This window comes from Ursus americanus, chromosome 7, assembly GCF_024610735.1.
Source record: "Ursus americanus isolate L20-20 chromosome 7, mUrsAme1.1.p, whole genome shotgun sequence".
Taxonomy (NCBI): domain Eukaryota; kingdom Metazoa; phylum Chordata; class Mammalia; order Carnivora; family Ursidae; genus Ursus; species Ursus americanus.
In genome coordinates this window covers 29032590-29053566 of record NC_142133.1, presented here as the reverse complement: position 1 = coordinate 29053566, position 20977 = coordinate 29032590, and the positions used below count along the sequence as shown (strand labels likewise).

At 44.3% G+C, this 20977-nt stretch overlaps 1 protein-coding gene across 5 annotated transcripts in view; it reads right to left on the bottom strand.

Moving 5' to 3' along the window:
• Positions 1–231: 231 nt before the first annotated feature.
• B3GNT2 (UDP-GlcNAc:betaGal beta-1,3-N-acetylglucosaminyltransferase 2) overlaps positions 232–20977 on the bottom strand; it is a 94208-nt gene continuing 73462 nt past the window's right edge. For 4 of the 5 annotated variants that reach the window (XM_087863428.1, XM_045788066.2, XM_045788064.2 and 1 more), the window contains one exon: positions 232–2729. In XM_087863428.1, coding sequence (XP_087719554.1) covers positions 1527–2720 — 1194 coding nt within the window. In that variant the 5' untranslated portion in view covers positions 2721–2729 and the 3' untranslated portion in view covers positions 232–1526. Of the gene's footprint in view, positions 2730–15113; positions 16193–20977 lie in introns of those variants that run through there. The other variant, XM_045788070.2, reaches the window with a different exon arrangement.

Here is a 20977-nt window from a genome sequence, read left to right as displayed (position 1 = left end):
CACAAATGGAAGCGTAAATAAATATTTATATTCCTCTTTCAAGACTCTAGATGGGAAAGCACTTCTAAGAATTTTAAATGCAAAGACAGAGAACGCATTGAGACAGAGAAAAAGTTATAGGTCAATACTAGCATAATTGTTTCTGGGGGGAAAATGGTCTCTTTTGGGGCAACGTAATCAAATACAGGAAACAAAAAGAGATCATAGATTATTACACATTACACACAACAATTAAAAATACAGTCACTTTTATTTCCATCTTCTTACAGTCCCCAGTATCACATGTGGTAAGAAGCATCATCTCTATAAACACAAAAATATTTCAAGAAAGCATGTTACCAGAGAGTATATGTAAGCAACAGTTTGGCAGAATTTTATCAACTCTAGTAGTTCTTAGCCCCCCTCCCCCACAAAAAAGCCAAGTTTTAAAATTCAAAAATAACAGTTAGCTTTATTTAACATATGTTACACCTTAACACTTAAAATACCATGCTCTAGTTAAATATTTCATCAACAACACTGTATACAAATAAAATATTACACAAAATATATTTAAGAAAATGTTTTGGTCTTTGATCTGAACAATAAATAAAAACACAGGCACTTCTACACTGAGACAGGGAAGCAGTCACTACTCAGAATAATTTTATATAAGCGGCATGTGAAAATATGGCAAGAACAGAATCCTGGAGTTTTAAACTGACAATGCACTCGTGAGAAGGTCTGCAGTTTCGGTCTTTTCACTTGAAGTTCAGAAATGACATATGCTTTCCTGGGTCAATTCAATTTTCAGTTGACCATTACAGAATCACACTAATTACTGTCAAATACTAAAACTTGAGAATGATCATGATACCACCCAGCAAACCAAATACAAGAACAGCTAAACTTTCTCCTTATTACAGCCCTGAGACCATAACAAGGTAAACAGGATAAATATCACACAGTGATTCTCATTTTGCAAAATTAGCTGACCTGATTAACACAAAAAAATACTGTTGGGGTGGTGGGAAACTTTGACAGAATTTTTCCAGACAATTTTAAAAAATTCATCCGAATTTCATGACAATAAATGGAATTCCACTCAACAAAAACCACTGGATCACACAGAACAAAGTCTTTGTAGCCAATGAGTTCATAAACACCTAAATTGCAGATAATTCACTCGTTATAATGGAAAGGTCTGAATATGATCAAGAGGGCAAAACATAAATAACCTAAAACGGTCAAATTCCAGAAACACGATTTCAGGTGAGAAGGGCGGCAAATTAGAAAATAACGGCCATTAGCCATAGGAAGGATCAGAATGAATCGTCCCACTACATCCTCCATAAAAAAAAATTATAATCGTCTGCTTTCCCTCTTCAGAAAGTACCACACTGGAGAGTTTAGAGGCCCTCAAATGGATACTACTAATAAAGGCAATTTTGATGGTTTAACATAGAAGTTACCCCTAATGTGAAAGAACACAACATGGGAACTATCCAAGATAGGTCTTTCTATGCAAAACTTAGTTTGTATATATTTCAGCAATTTAAATGCGCATTTTGCAACCGGGACCAAATAGCGATCATCTCTTGAGGTTTTCTGCTATGTACTAACATCAAATCTACATAGGAACAAATGTTATTCTTGTTTTTCTCTTCTATATCAAATGTCTTGAAGCCTTTATGTTTCTCTGGAACGAGGCCGAGCTTCTGAAGGCACATTCCAGTATAAACATCATCAATGGGGTAGAGAAGGACCTGGTCAGTTATATTGTACAGCCTCAGGGCCAGGGGACCAGAGTAGAGGAACCCACCTCCCCCCGCATAGGGCGGATAGACGCCAGTGTAAACAACTTCTGGGATGTAGTACTTCAGTTTCTTATCCCGATGAGGTCCAGCATTGTGGATCACATCGCCTATAAACAAATCTTTGGCTTTGTTCTTGGGTAAGCTATTCAAGTAATTCAGGATGTGATGGGTGTTCACAAAAACGTCGTCATCGCCCTTGAAAACGAACTCGGCATTTGGGCAAGAAGTGCTCACCCACCTGAGAAAGAGCACTTCTTTTAGGGACAAGTTGAAGAAAGTGTCTCTGTAGTTCCACATAAGAATGTCCTGGTGCTTCTCACTCTCAAATTTCAGCATATCTGACAGGTCCGGGTGGTTGTCCTCAGGCGGGGTCTGCCCCAGTAAGAAGACTCTCACTACCGTTTGGTTCCCCACATTGGTTTCTCTGCCCCAAGATTCCCGAATTGCTTGCCTTCTAGCAAAATGTGGGATGAGGGACTTTATCGCCAGTAATAAGAAGGGTTTCTTTGCACATTTATCTGGCTGATCTATAAGTAGTGAATAATTTCGACATCTCAAATACAGCAGAAAGTCTTTAAATCTGTCTGGCAAATTGCTGAAACCTGAAACTACTGACATGACCCTCAGGTCAGGTTCACAAAAATTTAGATGGCTTATGTTGGAAAACCCGTATACGTCCCCCGTCTGGTTGGCCAACATGTTCAAGATGGGATTGTACCGCCTGTTCAGCTTTTCTTGTTCTCTGTTCCAGTACGCCACAGGGGGGTCAGAGATCTTCCAGAACTTTTCTTTGGGTATTATTACTTCCCCCTTTCCATTTTTTTCTTGGCTGCTACTTTTGGAGACTTCCACGATCAAATAAATGAAGACATTAACCATCATCAGGATACCCAACAATTTTATTCTTCGACGTCCAACACTCATTTCTCATATCTGGAATAAAAAGGAGGAGCACTGTATTAATTAGATAATTATTAATTGGCATTTGCTGACATATGTCACTTGCCTCTGTCGTTATCTTCTCTGGAATAGTGGTTTAGGACACAGATTGTAGACTTGTGCTGGCTAAGTTCAAATCATGGCCCTACCACTCTAGCGCTGTGACTGTGGGCAAGCTGTGCAACTGATGTCTCATTTTCTCCATCTATAAAATGGGGACAATAACCCACTTCGTAGGATGGTTGCAAGGGCTCTATGATTTTGTATGTAAAGCTTCGGAAACAGTGGCTGGTCCACAGCAAGCAGTACATAAGTGACTGTTAATAGCGTGGCTGTCTTAGACACCTGAGGGCAAAGATACGCATTTACTAAATAACCTCACAGGTGTTCAACTTCTTTGCTTATAAGGACACACATACAAATCAGTGTGTTGCAAACTGATTTGCTCACAATTCATAGCAAATACATTTTATATTGTGACCCAGTACACACATGTAACTGTATTTATATGTGCCTTACAATGTGTGAGTTGCCATGTAATTCACAAAATTTTCCATTTTCTTCTATTTCATTTTTTAGAAAATGGTGGTCCCAACTCTGAATTGTTTCTCAACCCAACATTTGACAGATGAAGAAACCAAAGCAAGGGAGAGAGATTAAGATGCTTGCCCAGGGTTGCAGGACTAGGAGGCGGAGGAGACACTAGCCATACCGAATATTCAGAAAATGGAAAGACTCATACCAGCTTTGAGCAACTGGCCCAAAACTGAGAATGACCCAAATACCATCAACAGAAGAATGGACTGTCAAACTGTGGTATATTCATACAATGGAATAAGCCTCAGCAATAAAAAGGAAATGACTTCTACTAGCAGCAATACTACATTGTGCATGAGAGACAGACCTCAGGAGCGCCTGGCTGGCTCAGTCAGAAAAGAGCACATGATTCTTGATCTTGGGGTCCTGAGTTTGAGCCCCAAGTAGGATGTAGGGATTACTTCAAACAAAGAAACAAAGAAGTGTTTATTTAAAAAAAGAAGAAGAAGACGACAATGATGATGACGAACTTGGGGCACCTGAGTGGCTCAGACCATTAAGCCTCTGCCTTCGGCTCAGGTCATAATCCCAGGGTCTTGGAACTGAGCCCCACATCAGGCTCCCTGCTCAGTGGGGCCTCTGCCACTCTCTCACCCTCCCCCGGCCACCATGCTCATGCTTTCTCTTTCAAAAATTTTTTTAAAAGAAGAAGATGACAACGACGACGACCTGAAATTCCATTTATGTGAGGTTCAAGAAGGCAAGATTAATCTAGGGCCTAGAAATCTGAACATGATCCATGTGATCCATGTTTTGACTTGAAAGGGGAAGGAGGGAACTTTCTAGGGCATAGAAATGTACTGTATATGTCTTGGCCTAGATGAGGGTTTCATGGATGTATACATTTATCCAAACTCAAACTGCATACTTAAGAGCTCTGCTGTTTATAGCAAAATGAAAAAGGGAAAATGGAAATGACATTTTCGTGAAATATCAAAGGCCAAGAATAGATTTCGGGCTGTGGGCAACAGAAGAAAAGAAGAAAGAGCAATAAAATAGTTTGCTGGGGATAGAACTCCAGAATTCCGGCACTACTGAGATAGATGACCGACCACAAGAATAACCAGTTAGATAAGCTTGCCATTAAAAGACAATCCAAAAAAGTGGACCAGCAATGCACTGTAAGGAATTTTCTTATCAGGTTAATTCTACAACTGAGAATCTACACTTAGAATTCCTAAGAACTATTGCATTCCAAGCACGATGTAGTATCCTCCTTATACAGTGATTCTATGAAGTAGGTGCTGCTACTTTTATTCCCATTTTATACCTGAGGAAACAGATTTAAAGAAGCAGCTGTTAAGGGCAGAGCTGGGTTCCAAGGCCACCAAGTCAATGAGGTTCCAAGGCCACCAAGTCATGTGGTAGCCACTCTCCTCTAACTTCTAGAAACAAAGCTGGGAGCCCATTTTAATCAAGGGTAGTGTTTATTATTATTATTTTAATATAAGAGGATTTTCAAGTTTACTGGGTTCTAACAAATAGTCCCAAGGTAGAAGTATTTGTCATGCTGAGAATGCTGTGAAGTTATCACATGCTGGACAGCCCAGATTAGATAGGTTGGAATTCACAAGTTCTTTTGTGTCTCTTAAAATCTGTCTAGCAGATCCCTATCTAGTCGCTTGTGTTTACCACTGCTAAATAGCTTTGGTTAGAGACACAGCAGGAAAATGTGCTTAAAAAAAAAACAAAAAAAACAGCCCCTATCCCATACCCCCACACCCCTAAAACTTTTGCATATCTAGAAAACACGGCAGATGACAAAGTTATGTGGGTGCCCCCAGCTCACCCAGTAAACAGCCCCCTTTCACCACCCCATTTCTCCCCTCACTTCTCAACCACTACCCACCTCCACCCCTCAAGAATCCCACCACTGAGCCACCAAGAAAGGGGCATTTTTAAAAAGATTTTATTTAATTAATTAATTATTTGTTTGTTTGTTTATTCATTTATTTATTTAGAGACTGAACAAGCAGGGGCAGGGGGTGGAGGGAGAGAAGGGGATGGAGAGGGAGAATCCCAAGCAGACTCCCAAGGCAGGGCTCAATCTCATGACCCTGAGATCATGACTTGAGCCGAAATCAAGAGTAGGACACTTAACCGACTGAGCCACCCAGGTACCCCAAGAAAGAGCTTTTTTTTTTTTTTTAAAGATTTTATTTATTTATTTGACAGAAAGAGAGACAGCCAGCGAGAGAGGGAACACAAGCAGGGGGAGTGGGAGAGGAAGAAGCAGGCTCCCAGCGGAGAAGCCCGATGCAGGGCTTGATCCCAGGACTCCGGGATCACGCCCTGAGCCGAAGGCAGATGCTTAACAACTGAGCCACCCAGGTGCCCCAAGAAAGGGCTTTCTTAAACTTCCTAAGGCAGTTAAAACAAACCACAACACATTTCTTTACTCCTTAATTCCAGTTCGAAAGGGTCCCAAGGCACACACAACCTGAATAATTCAAACACCCATACCCAAGTCTAGGGTCCACACCCTCCTTAGGTCAGCTCCTTTCAAATGAGCTTTTGGGCAAATATAAGGAGCAAACTGAAGGTCTCCGTCCAATACATCTTTGGCAACTTAAACCTCTTTGCTCTGGGCCTTACTTGCAAGAAGAGAACTCAAATGGACACTCAGAATGTACTTGCATGGGTACCTCATACAGGTGAAGAAATAGCCAACTTTTAAGAAAGTAAGTCGTATTTTAAGTTTTGGGATTTTTTTTTGGCTTCTAGATGAGACAAAATGTTTTTCAAAAACAAGCGATTCTCTCTAAATTGGGATAACTCTTCTAAAGCTACTGTAGCACTTGAGCCCGTATCTCAGATCTCTAGGTCTTGGGTGCTTCATGTAAACAGCCTGAAGAAAGGACAATAAGGAAAAGTATGAGGATGAATGGAGAAAGCCCACAATGAGGAAAAAGATTTGGAAGGTACTCAGGAAAAAACAGTGCATACTATGAACAGCTAACTACTGAAATTTTCAACTCAGAAAAGGAATACGGGTATCAGGAGACTATTTCTGAAGTTTCTAGAGTAAGAGAGGTCAGCTTAAGGAGAAAAAAGAAAAGCACAGGAAAACAGGCTGTGAACCTGTGAGTAAATTTTCCTAGGGAAAGATTCCGGGTAAATAATATGTGAGATGATTCCAGATAAATGAGCTGGTTGTACATACAGGTTATGGGGCAGGGCTATGGCTATGTGGAATCCAGCCATAACTGTCTGAAGTGATGGCTTGAAGTTTCTGTCATGGAAAGCACCGTAACTTCTTTTGGGACTACTCTGAGGAAAACACGAGGTTTGCCACCCCTGGCCAAGACTTCCAACTTCATCCACTGCAATTCAGGCTTTTATTTCCATGATCAAGACCCAGCCAGGACTTCCCATCACCTCAGCCAAGACAGGGCTCTGTGGCTCTCAAAGGGACACCATCCCCTCCTTCTATCTGCTCAAGGATTCCAGTCTGCAGAGCACTTTCTTGTGCATTTCTCATTTGCACCCCCTCAGGGAAGCTGAAAGGATAGCCCCTGTTTTAAATGAGAAAAGTGGAGGCTCGGAGACAGTTAATTGAGCTGCCTAAATATTACACAAGAGTTAAGTGACAAGGGTGACAGGATGCAGCTTTCAAATGGTTCCCAACCCAGGGCTCTTTGGATTTCCTTTTTCTACAAGGCACTGGCCACATTCTTGTAACCTGACCCAGGTAGGTCAACAGCAAAGTCTCAAGGGCTGGCTCAAGACTAAAAAAACCCCAAAGCACAGGAAAACTCTATTTGTTAGCTCATATGTACCTAACGTACATTTGATCATTACCAAGACTCTCCAAAGAAAAGGAAACGGGAACGCCTAGAAGCTCCCAGCCCCCCTTCTGAGAATGGGCCAGGCTTCCCAGTCCAAATTCCCAAACACGCACCTCAGGCTCTTACCACTACTTGCTAAAGGGCATTTCTTCCAACCTGAGAAGGAAGGATGGGAAAACCAAGATTCTCAATTATACATCAAGTTTAAACGTCATCTTTCATTTGTGACCTGGGCATGGTTCCTCGCATGAGAACTCAGCTTTTGGCAGACTCTTACAACAAACCAAAGTTCACGGAAAGGAGGATAAAACAGTGACCCCCATAAAAATATCTGTGGGAAAAAGCTCTCTGAATATCTGACTAAATATTCCCATTGCAGACATAAAACCAATACATGTTCTTTTCTGAGCAGGAAGTTACATTGCTTAAAAAGAATTTGAGTAAGAAAACTTACCCCAAAACTGGGGAAGATGTTATACAACGCTTACTATGAAACACAGAATTTTTATGGTGAATAACAGAAATAGGAGAAAATCCCATATGCAAACAAAGAATAACCTTAGCTTTTCACCTTGTGCCTCGGGGTAGAGCCTTCCCCCCACTCCCAATAAGGACTGAACAGTTTTGAAATTTCTAAAACACTTCAGTTAGTTCTGTTTAGTGGAAAAGAACTTCCTTTTTTATTTTGCAATTAAAATATTTGGAAAAGCAAGGTAGAAACAGGAAAAATATACTTGTTAGCTGAAAGTGGATTATAAAACAGCACATGCTTACACTATGTGAAAATCAAGATAAAATAACCACACAAAACCAAAACTGGTTTAATTGGGGTGGTAGGATCGTAGGTTACTTGAACATTCTTTAGTGCTGCCACACCATGTCCGTCTTTGAACAGCCTCTCCTGCGCACATCTACCAGCTGGGATGGGGGTGGGGAGCGTATCTCACACAATTCCTGAGGCTGGCTTCCCATCTTTATGACACCAAGTCGATAGCCTGTGTCATGGCCTCAGTCCCATAGTCACTCCACCACTGTCCTAGACCCCCTGTGACAACATCCATCCCAGCCCACCTGACAGCTTTCCTTGGTCCTGTGCTATTTATCTGAAGCCATCTATTAGAAAGGACTATGAATACCTATGCCCTGTTTTAATAAATACTTAGGTACCTGCCAAGCACCAGCAATCGTGATTTAACCTGCCCAAGGTCACACAGCTGGTAAATGGCAGAGCCAGGATTCAAACCCAAGCAGCTCAGCTCTGAGTCTGAGTTTTAAACCATGATACAAGCAAACAGTGCCACACAAGGTTATGACTAATGGGACATTAGTCTTACTTTCCATGGTTAATCTCCTTAAAAATTATTAAATATCTTAAAGCTTTAGATTTATACATTTGAACCTACAAAACTACCATGAGTCAAAGTCAGATATGGGAGGCAGGGTGATAAATAAGTAAACTTGATTAATGATTACTGCATAAGCCAAAATCTGGGCAAAACTCTCACATACCTCATTTTGTTTCCCAGTATACAGTCCCACGCATCCCAGTTATTTCATTCAGGGACACTAGAGTGGGAACCACTGAAGGGGCTTATCCTAAAATGTTTCCTCTAGTTCTGAAAGCCCTAGAAACACAGAAACAAAATGCTGGCCAGAAAACATTCTAATGTAGCCATCAACAGCCAGAAGGACTCATTCTCAAAACTTCAACTCAGGGATATTCTCATTCATTCCCTCTCTCTCTCTCTCTCTCTCTCTCTCTCTCTCTCTCTCTCACACACACACACACACACACACACACACACACACACACACACAGCCACGGAGCTCAGGCAAGTTAGAGAGGTGGCTACCAACGGCTAGTCAGGGACAGAGCCAGCAATCACACCCAGGCCTGACCAGAAACCTGTGCTTGGCACTGCCCTACAGTATTATCAAGGTTATAAAGGAAGGCAGGACCTTCTTATAACCATTACATAAAATGAGCAGCCACCCCTGTCCAGTCAGGCTGAGGCAAGGAGGCTGGAAATCCAAGCTCTTAACCACAGTATGGGCTGGCAGCCTTCGCGTCCAGGAGGTCCTGCTTCCTGCTCACTCTCCTGCACAAACCAGACACACAAGTCCGCCAGGGGGAGAGAGCCCAAGCCCACTGCCGTATCACGAGGACGGGGGAAGTACAGACAGGCTTTGGAGACCTGGCACATCACTCTGCTGGCCCGCTGTTCTCCCCCACCCTCGAGGGGCCTGGAGAGAGTGGCTTTCCTAAGTCCTTATCTCCCAGGCTGCTCCCAGCTGTTGCTTGGTCCTTGCCAGCCCTTTCCAGGCTCTGCCCCAATAAACAGAGACAGGGACAGTTTGCAGCTAAGTGGTTCTGGGGGAGAGAACAGCTCCCAGCACTCGTGCACACAGTGGAGTGATCAGGGTGTGAGTGAAACAGCTCAGGGGACCAGAAGAGCTGGGCCATACCCAGAACCTTCCTTAATAGCAGCAAGAAGCCCGGGTTCTCGCCAGGCCTAGAGTAGGAAGGCCAGGGCTTTCCCCATAACCTCACCTAGAAGCTTGCACTGAGAGAGAACACATATGTGTCTCTGACTTTGCCTTCTAATCTCTAAGTCTTAGAACAGCTACCAGCTACATGCAAGGGGTCTGGCTGATAGTCATCAGTACGAGTATTAGTACTTCACGTTTGAAATTAAAAGGAAAAAGAACATATAATGAATCCACTCACCCACACATCCCCACAGGCAACATTATACATGAAAGTGTCTGGAAGGACATGTTCTCGTCCCCAACTGATTACAGTTCCTCAAAGCCCAGCATGCTGATGTTCTCAAGGGGTATTTATCATTTAAGATAAAATTATCACCAAGAACTTTCAGAAAAGGGGGAAGACGAAAATTTAGCAAATGATGACAGGGAATTAATCTTCCCACAGGCCATCTTGACCCTGCCTTTAATAAAACTGACAACAGTTTTAGCTGTTTAGTGTAAAAGATTATGTAGTTATAAAACAAGGCTGGTATATGTTTGAGGATAGAAATGTCCCCAATCCATTTTCACTCTGAAGGTCAGCCTGACATCTGGAGTCAGCCCAGAATTAAATTCTGGCTATGCTACCTACTAGCTGTGTGACCTTGGGCAAGTTACTTGACCTCTCTGAGTCTGTTTCCTCATTTGTAAAAGGGGGAAGATATAACCTACCATTCCAGTTTGTTGTCTACCCCTCAGTGGGCATTCAATAGTTCTCCTTCAAGGATACTGATCCCTCCAACACTAAACACATTACTCAAGTTTTGTTGTTCATTGCCCCTTTTATAAATTCTCCCTCTCTAGAAACCCACGTAACCACTACCTTAAACATCACCTCCAAAAGGAAGACCACAGGTTGACCCAGTTAATTCCAGATACTAGCTTCTAAATGCTTTGTAGGGTCCCTCTTCCCAAGTCCACTATTTGTAATAAGTCAATTTCACAGGCACCTGGATGTACATCCGAGAATGACCTTGAATTGCTGCTTCTTCATGCTCTCCCTGTCCAACCAGGAGCCGGGTCTCATGTTCCCACAACGTGACTTGCACTTCCTCGTCACCTCTCTTCTATTCTATGCAGGCTCTGCCACTGACTACAGCGACAGCCTCCTGCCTTACTTCCCACCATGCTCCCAGACCGGCCGTCTTCCCCAACTACTCAGTCTTTAGTCCCCTGTGCATACATACTCTTCCTGCTCATGCTGTTCCCCCGGTTTGGTCAGACAACCACCAGCAGGCTACTGCTCCCTCAAAGCACCACCTACCCGTGCTGTCTTCTAAAGCTCCCCTCTTCTCCACTCCCAGAGCAAGAGCTCAGGGCCTCATGGCCTCTTCCCTTCTTCTCCAAGATCTCCTGCCCAGTGATATGCCCCAGCCTCAACACCAGCCTCAGTCTTCTCACTCGCATCCCCTTCTGGTCCCAACCTGGGCACTTCATAATGACTCGTGCTTCCCTCCACCGTCTCCAGCCAATATCCCTCATTTCCATGCCATCCACACTTGAACATTCAAACACAGCAAACACATTTCTCTTCCAGAAAATCTCAGCTTCACTCTGCCATCTGCAGAGTGGCTTCCCTTTGCTATGCCTTCCTGGAGAGCTTCTACTCCTTCCAAATAAATTAGTTCCAGTGTCACCTCCTGGGTGGAGCACCCACCTCCCAGGAGTTAGGGCACCCTCTCCTGATTATGTTGGCCTACACCTGGCATATTCCATAATCAAGGTCTTCACACTATGCCCCATTACCCCAGCACGTGGCACCTGAGAGTCATTCCACATTTGCTAAATGGACAGATATTTTGGTCATCTGCTCAAGTTCAATGAATACAGTGAGATAGTCAGTAGAAACTAGATTAAACATGTATACCTTTTCTCCAAAGAGATGACACAGGAAAATCACTGACTTATGGGCTGGTAAATGACACACACACGTATTTATACAAATCTGTCTCTTTTCAAAGTACTAAAGTACAATAGAAAAAATTATTATTTTTTTTTGTCTGTATTCAATCTAGGAGTTCGGGGACAAGATCTGAAGAGGTAAATGGGGATGGACACTGTCGCCCACCCCCTCATTTCCCACAGTCAGCCCCAGACCCACCAAAGGCAACATACTGGGGTGTGCTTTGACTGGGCGTGCCCTGTGCACAGGGGAGCGCGCCAACCCTCCTCCTGCGGCAGACCCCATCCTCTGTCCTATCTCCAAATAGGGGAGCCTCCACACCTCCTTTCTGGCAACGGGAGGACCTTGACACCCCCATCAATTGTCACTCCATGACAGTGGAGGCCCAGGGTGAACATGCCTCAAGGAAGGAAGGTCCTTGGTACAGACTTAAAATCTGAGGGGCATCCACTTCCCTAAAGTGGGAAATCATCTTAGAAAACAAAGGCTGAAAGGCAGGCAGTTGCTTCCTGTGGAGACTTTTTTTGAGAGAGAGAGAATCTTAAGCAGGCTCTTCACCCAGCACAGAGCCCTATGCGGGGCTCAATCGCATGACCCTGAGATCATGATCTGAGCCAAAATCAAGAGTTGGACACTTAACTGACTGAGCCGCCCAGGCGCCCCATTCCTGTGGAGCTTAATGTGTGTTGGAGGCCTTGTTAAGAGCTGTACATGGCTATGCCTTGGTAAGTGTTTCCACTCTGAGCTCCAGGACTAGGTACAAACAGCACAGTCCGGCAGGCTCTCAGCAGGCCCTCAGAGAAATCCTTAGATTTCTCTCTGATCCATCCTTCTGTTTGCTTAGTTGGGTTACATGGGATGGGAATTTCAGTCTGGGTCCAACCAGGAGGCAGAAACCACACAGTAATTTATGCACAAGTTTTAGAATCTGGTAACTGAGTAACTATAAAGATGGAATAGAATTCTAAGAGCAGCCTTTGGCAAAAGAAAAGTACCAGAAAAAGGACAAAGGTGGAAGAGAGCTTTTTTGAGCTTATTTGAGAAGGTATGGACGGCAGAAAAGTTCCCAGGTTCCCAGGCCAGAGATGGTCCAGTCCCCAGGAAAGCAGGAACCACCCCCGGGGGTGCAGGCACAAAGCCTGGAACACACAGGGTCCCCATCAGGAGAATAAGTGAAAACAAGCCTTGGAGCCTGCTGGGTGGGGCATGCAAAGAGAACAAGGGTGCAGAGGGAATCACCACACACAGGGAGTCGAGTGTGCTGCTGGAACCCGGAAGTGGGGAGACCCCCTTCCACGGCAGGTTAGCATGTCAATGTATGCCTTAGACGGGAGCAGCTCGTGGCCAGAGCCTGGGACAAAGATTAGATGGCCAGGATCATGGGGCTCCAGTATGAATATACGTGGGGCTAACCACCCAGGGCAGGGAAGCAGTAACCCGGGGTGAGCCCAGACTCCTCCATCCTATCACGGCTGCTGGAGCCGGAAAAAGCCATGCCCTTGTGGGCACTGAGGAGTGCGGGCAAAACAGCAGCTTTTACAGGAGCCTGGTTCTAGACCCTGGGAACCAGGAAGGAAAATCCCGTTCTTCTGCAACATCTTCTTCAGAGCCTCAACTTACAGAAGGCAAAGGTGAAATATTTGAAGGCCCTGATCCATTTTCACGTATCAGGCAACACAGGGTGAATGTGGAGCTGAGATGCCACAGTCACAAACTGGCACAAGTTCTACATCTCTAAATCACCAACCCAACCTCATCTCCAAGCATACTTTCATTTGAGTCTGAAGTCAGGAGGACAGGTTTATTATAAAACATGGGTCCTATACAATGAATTGGGAGATAGCCAACATATAGGTGACCGTCCATTCGTGGACAGCAGAGGTCAAGGCAGGACCTGCACAGGGTGTTTGCAGGCAGAGGTAACACAGCCAGTCTGTGGGCTCTGAGGCCACACTGGGAAGAGGAAGTGCTGGCGGGCCCAGGGCCTCTCCCCAGAAGGGGACCCACATCTGCACCTCACGGAACAAGTGTTGTCACTGGAGAGGCTGTTGGAATGTGTTCTTTCTTTCTTTCACAGGCCTTTGATTTAAAAAAAAATAAAGAAAAGAAAATGCAGTAAATCACAGAGGAATATGAAATAAGGGAAAATGAAGAACTCCAAATTGATGTCCATGTTGACAACAAATAGAGCTGGCTTCTGCATTCACTGAGATTTTTATTTTTAGTGGGGGGGGGGGAGGAGAATCTGAAGCAGGCTCCACACCCAGCACAGAGCCTGATTCGGGGCTGAATCTCACGACCCTGAGATCATGACCCGAGCCAAAAGCCGAAATCGAGTCGGATGCACAAGGAACTGAGCCATCCAGGTGCCCCACTGAGATTTAATTTCTGGAAAGCAGATTCAGTTCACAGGGGAGAGAGCACAGTCTGAGTAGTCGGTCTCCTATCAGCAGAGCTCTCGTGCATCTCTGATGCAACACAGGAATTTTTCTGGCTTACCAATCACTACCAATGAGTTGTTTGTGATTTTCCGCATAATCAAAAAAATATTGATGAACAACCTCATAAACGCCATCTTTTTTGTCTTATTATTTCCTTTGGAAAAACTAGAGAGAGAAAGTAAACAATCAAATTACTCTCCTCTCCTCCTCTTCCATCCCCCAAACTGGTTTATCTTCCCTGCACGCCCAAGAACACGGAGCTATCCATGTTGACCGTGGACATTGTCCTTCTTTTTAATCTTTACAAAGAAAGGACATCTCCCTGTTTTAATTTACGCTATTCTTTTCACATACTTCCTTTCTGAATTTCCGACTCCTCGTGTCCTTTCCCATTTTTTCTATGTCGGTGGTTCTCCCCTCATTTAATCTTTGCAAGCTCAAAAATGTGAAGCAATTAGTCTGAGGTTATGGAGCTAATCCCGGTGGAGCCAGCATGTGGACACTGGACCCTGACCCCAAGACTAAGCTCTCACTCTTTCTACCACACAATGATGTTGCTCAAGATTTCAAGAATCCCCAAATAAAGTTGGACTTAAAATAATTTAGGAACGAAAATCTTAATGAGCATGAGAAAGGAATCCCGTAGACAAAAATCACCCGTTGGGAACTGTTCATGGTTTAAGGTGCCAGAGGTCCTGGTCTGGTATCGCAGGCACCTTCCCAACCAGGGCTGGAGTCCCTGCAGACGTGTGCTAGGCAAACTAAAGAACGAGAGACTGGCAGGGGCTTAAACCGGCCTACTCACAAACTCGTCCACGCAAACCCTTTTGTGAGAGCTGTTGACAGAGAAAATGCTGCCTTGTCATTCCCCTTGCCTCCAGAAGCACAGCCTGAAGGGAGGGGATCCCAGCACAGCCCTGCACCCTGCTACAGGTCAGGGCAGAGCTGGCCCACAAGTCAGCTCCCCCAGACAGAAGAGGAAGAGACCCCAGCCCGTGTCAGAAAAGATGACCAAAGAGTCAATGTTGGCCACAAACCCTACCATCTCACCCTTTTACTGATTTTCTCCATCACAAGCACACACATTCCACACGCACAGATCACAGACCAAGTTTGTTACCAGAAAGAAGCCATAAGAATTTCCTCTCCAGGGCTTGAGAGCTCATCGACTCCAATCACCACATTTACAGATGAGGAAACCAAGGTACCAGGAGGCCCAGAATCTCAGCCGAGCCGACTCCCCGCCTCGCGCAGAGAGTCAGGCCGGTGTGTCCCAGCACTGAGAGTTACTGCGAGTGACAAGGGCTTTTCCTCACAGTCTGCAGCTCCCGCTCTAGGCCTTCAACAGAAATAAGCAAAAGGCAAAAAGGCCAAGCACACCAGCGCTGCCGGAGTGGCGCCATCCCTGAGCCCCTCTCCCGGGTGTGTCTGTATTACTTCCCCTTTGCTGCGGGAACACTGAACACACACATTTATCTGACTTATCCACACTTGTTGTTAACAAGTCTGACACACCCACAGGATGTGGGGGGCCCCAAGGACAGGGGCTGGGCCATATCCACATTCATTTCTTTCTCTCTCGTGCCTGCCGCTCAGACAATATATTGATACTTCAGGCAACGAATCTGAGGACGAGGAGGACCAGTAAAGGAACAAGGACAACAGGAGCCTGCTTCTCCCTCTGCCTGCAGCTTCCCCTGCTTGTGCGCACTAGCTTGCTGTCTCTGACAAATAAATACATAAAATCTTTAAAAAAAAAAAAAAAAAAGAGGAAACAAGGGCTAACTAAAATTTTTATTTTTTTGATCTTTTTGATCAAGAGTCAGCATTACTCTAAACAGGTCATTGTTGAATAATTTCACACAGACCCCATCTCCAGCGCTCCCCGGAGTCCAGTACCTGGTCCCTGGCTATTTGTCAGTCCAGGCCACTCCTCTTCCTAATGGCCCTAAGCCTTTTCCAATTCCAGTGCTTTCCCCCTCAATGCCTTACCCCTCAGCCATCACATCACGGAAGCATTAACAGGTGTCATCTCAATACAGCACATAACCTAAAAACATCTCAGGAAACAGTCTAATATGATTAAATAAATCTATAAACAAACATAGGCCCAAGGGTTGGAGGGCAATTACAAATTAATAAAAATGAACAAGCATAAATTACAGTACTGGACTAGAAAAGAATCCCACTATGTAAACTAAGTTATCAAACTGACCTTGTATAAATGCTTCTGGAAATAAGCAGGCCGTCAGCATGGCTTGGCAATCTTGATGTAAAGAGATGGGGGGAGTAATTTGGTGCCTGCTCTGTGGCCTCCTTTTGTCTACAGATACTTATAAAGAAAAGCTAATGAAATCAGTAAGAGACAATATTTTTGTAGAAGTATTAGGAAAGAGATTACTGCCATTTTTACATAGTAAAAATTCATGAAAATTTCACCTCAAGACTAACTTTTAACAAAATTAAAAGTTGACACTCGTCAAAGTTTTAAAATAGATTTTCAAAATTAAGTCATTCCCCACCACTTAATTCCATGGGTTGTGATAACTGACCACAAACAGAAGAACTTTTTAATTTTATTTATTTATTTAAAAAGAAAAAAAAAGATTTTATTTATTTATTTGACAGAGACAGCCAGCGAGAGAGGGAACACAAGCAGGGGGAGTGGGAGAGGAAGAAGCAGGCTCCCGCGGAGGAGCCTGATGTGGGGCTCGATCCCAGAACCTCGGGATCATGCCCCGAGCCGAAGGCAGACGCCTAATGACTGAGCCACCCAGGTGCCCCAGAACTTTATTTTAAAACAATCCTTTACTATTAAGCACCTGGACAGTCAAATCCAATTTTCCATTTTCTCTGGCACAGAGATTTATCAATGTCACTTCCCACAAGCTCCACAGACAAACTTTCAAATCAACCACTGCCCTTCCCAATTTTATTAAATTTGGCAATTCTGGACCCTACAAAATGTAGAATTTGAGATCATGTCCATCAATTTCCTGTAAAATAAAAGTTTCTATTTGTCTTCCTTCTAAAATAAAAATATAACCTCCCCAAATCAAAAAAACATTGTTTCAACATGCTGCAAACTGAGACTGCATATAGCATATTAGACTTCTTTTGTAACTTTAATATTTAAATCAACAGCAATGACATTAATTGTGTTTATCTTTTTTTTTTTTTTTAAAGATTTGACAGAAAGACACAGTGAGAGAGAGGGAACACAAGCAGGGGGAGTGGGAGAGGGAGAAGCAGGCTTCCCGCTGACCAGGGAGCCCGATGCGGGGCTGGATCCCAGGACTCTGGGATCATGACCTGAGCCGAAGGCAGACGCTTAATGACTGAGCCACCCAGGCGCCCCATTCATTGTGTTTATCTTAAGTAATTTAATAAACTGCCTTCAAAGACTCAATTTCTTGACTGTCAGAATGAAGGTTCCCAGTGACACATTTTCGTAAAGAGCACCTGCCCTTAGTTACAATGAAGGTGACAGCAAGGAGCATGACGTACCATGCCTCAGCCTCCAGGACTCCAGTCATACTCACTCAGAGCAGCCTTAAGTTAACTGCCTGACGCACTGTTCTAAAAACATGCATGAAAATCATAGAAAGTTGTGCAGATCTGGCATGTGCAGAGATTTAAACAATGTTGTATTAAAATATAAGGACTCGACAGAGCTAATACCTTGTGGGGGGAGGGGAGACAAGAAATGAAGGAATGGGATGGAGGTACCAGAGACACTCCTTGTAACAAGACTAACGAGTGCATACCAGCCCCTACCCATTCACGGAGGGCTCGTCCACATGCCAGGAAGCATGCCAAGGGCCCAACTGGGTACTCAGTCCTGTGAAATGGTTCTTGAGGTATCCTCATTTTGCAGAAATGTCAACTGCTTCCAAAACTGGCCTAAGGTTCCCAAAATGGAGAGTGAAGGGAAGGAGACTGGCAGGAACTGGGAAGCCAGACGGGTTCACACCCCCATTGCTTCCAAACCTGAAGACAAGCATTGGAGCTGCATGGTTCGCACGGTCAGGTACAGGGGAGGTAGGCACCCCCATCCTCATTAAGCACTCTCACAAAGACCTGATCCTAGAGCCAAGTATGCTGCCCTCAAAATCCCCTCCCAGAGAACTCCTGGGGACCTGTACCCCGTAAGTACAACTCCTGCCCTCCCCTCTAACACCTCTGCTCATGCTAGCTTCCCTCAGCCTGAAATGTCCATTCTCCTACTTCTCAATCCTAGTCTTGAAGACCCAGGTTCAAATGCCACCACCTCCTCCATGAGGACACCATCTATTCCCTCAGTGCCCTGTACTTAATCTTCCCTCCCAGCACTCGGGATTCCCCCAAAACTGGAACCTCCCAAAAGGAATACCAAGCGCTAGTTACCCAGAACCCACCCCTCACCCCCAGCAATACTTCCCAGCCCAAACGGTTCCAGATGAGCCAAGATCCCACTCTCCTCAACCCTGAGGGAGGCGGGACCAAGGCACCCCCACCGTGTGCTGAAACCACGAGGTGAAAGCACCCCAACCACTGAGTGCCAGCCACCGTTCCTCACACATACTGAGTATCCAGTGAAACTGGGCTCCCCCTGGGATGCCACCTCTCCTCCAGAGTCAGGGCCCATCCTCATCCCAGAAGGCACCCTTTCTAGTGACGAGTGACCCTAGGGTGGCAACTTCAGAATAGGGTACCAAACAAGCAAAGTGCTCCCCACCCCCCCTCCCCCCGGCCAGTTCCCTTCTCCTAGATTCCTTTCCCTTTCCTGCCTCTTTTCCCTTCCTCAAACGGCAAATTTCAAGAAGTTACTAAAAGAAGCTTAAGGATTGTTTTTAAGTTGCTTTTTCAAATATCAAAATAAATTGTACAGATTGAAAATACATATCCTCAAAACTGACATTCTGGCCTTTTATCCAAACGTTCTATTAAAAGGGGGCTGTTCAACCAAGACTTATGTCCGCATATTTAAAGAGATGAAATGGTAACACTTCTTTCTTTGGCCACCTGCCAAGGAAAATTTATGTTGCCAAAATAAAAGAGATTATGTTTGCTCAATATATGAGCACAGGACAGAGCAGCTTAGAAACGGGGCCTCTTTTACCAAGCAGCTTAAATCATCTAATTTTAAGTATGTCTGTGAATGTCACCTTCACATGTCATAGGCTATCACCTACTTGGAAATATCAGGGACTATAGCAATTTGTGTGTCCCCCGGTGTTCACCCTCTGCTCACTTCTCCCTCCCCATGGGGGGGGGGTCCCAAACACTCCCATAGTTTCTACTTCTCCAACTGGTGACCTGGAGGTCCAGCAGGACCTGCCCTGCCATCCGGGGTGGTGCCCACACAGCCTCCTACTCATGCGTTGGGTAAGGATGAAAACAGAGAGGCCATCAGGCTGGAACCAGTGACAGCCACCTGATGCTTCTTTCTATCACTCTCCATCTGTACAGGTTTCAAAATTTCCATGATAAAGAGGATTTTTTTTTTAAGGATCCATCAGAACCTTAAGGGAAAAAAATTCAAAAGAGAGAAACATTCGGTTAAAAATAGGAGTATTCATGAGAGATATTTTAAGTTCATTTGAAGAAAATAATTCCTTATGTGGTGAAGAGAAGAAATAAAATGGATGCATTTCATTTACTTTAAGAATAAAAGCTATATAAATTCCTAATAAACAAACGTCAAATTCAGCCATAAAATAAAGAATGTAAAATATATTTCTTTAGTTCCAAATGTTAAATATTTAGAAAAGATGGTATTTGTAACAAACCCAATTAGACCCTTTGAATGCTAAACAAACATATTTGATTCTGAAAACATCACTAGGCATCCCAATGAATAATCTAAAGCCAGACTTGAAGGTTTTATTTTGTTCTGTTTTGTTTTTTTAACACAATTGTGTTACTCTCTGATCAAGACTCAAAAGAAGCACTTCAGAGAAGCATTTGGATGTTAAGTGCTTTCCAAAGAAAATAAAAAACAACATAATTCTGAAGCACAAATTAAAAACCTTAGCAAGTTTATGGTCCATAGAAACAACCTTACTGGAGGGTTAACGCTTTCATATTCATGACTGCACTGGATTTAAACAATCAACATGTGAGGTTAGCTGTGCAGGTTTTTTCCTATTTTGCGGGGGTGGGGGAGGCAAAAGAAGCTAAGTGGGTTGCCATGGTTACAAAGGGTTTTTTGTTGTTGTTGTTGTTGTTGTTGTTGTTGTTTTGTTTTGTTTTTTGTTTTTTTTGTTTTTTGTTAAAGTCAGCTCTTCGAGCCAAAATTTACTTCAAGTTCTCCACATGGACCACTCTCACCTTAACAGCAAGTCACTTCCCAGGCCTCCTAAGATCACTGTCCTCTGTGACAGTGCTAGATGGCCCCCTGGGGTCCGTAACAAGGGCAGATCTCCATTCTCCTTCACCCTCCCAGTAGATCCAGGCACAAGGCCCTCTTTCCCTTCTCTGTCAACATCCTGAAAAGGTTCTGCTCCTTGTTGTGCCCGGACCTTCCCAATTCCCTTCATCCTCTAGAATTTTCATAGTCTTTGGCCTCTCCTGACTTCCTAGGGCACCTAACACTGCCCCCACCCCAAATTCAAGACCACTGAACCCGGATTCTCTTCCTCATTCTGCATCTTCGCAGCTTCGCTCCTGGCCTCATGCCCCCAAATAGGTGCTCTCCACAATTCTGGGCTCAAGCTTGTTGCTGGGTCTTCCCTTGCTCCCAACCCCTGGACCCTCTGAGACACCACGACAGCCTCCAGTGTCCTACATGTTAAACAAAGATCCCCAATGTTCCTTATCTGTAGGTCACCCCCTTCGCACTTCCCCGTACTGACTTCCAAATCCCACCCCACCAACTTGAGTCTTTTTATCTCTCACTCTCTTTCAAATAAATCACACAGATACACTTTAATCCTGTACCATCCCTGGCCTGGTTTGGGCACTGAGTTTTCCTCCAGAAAGATTGATGAAGTGACCAGATTC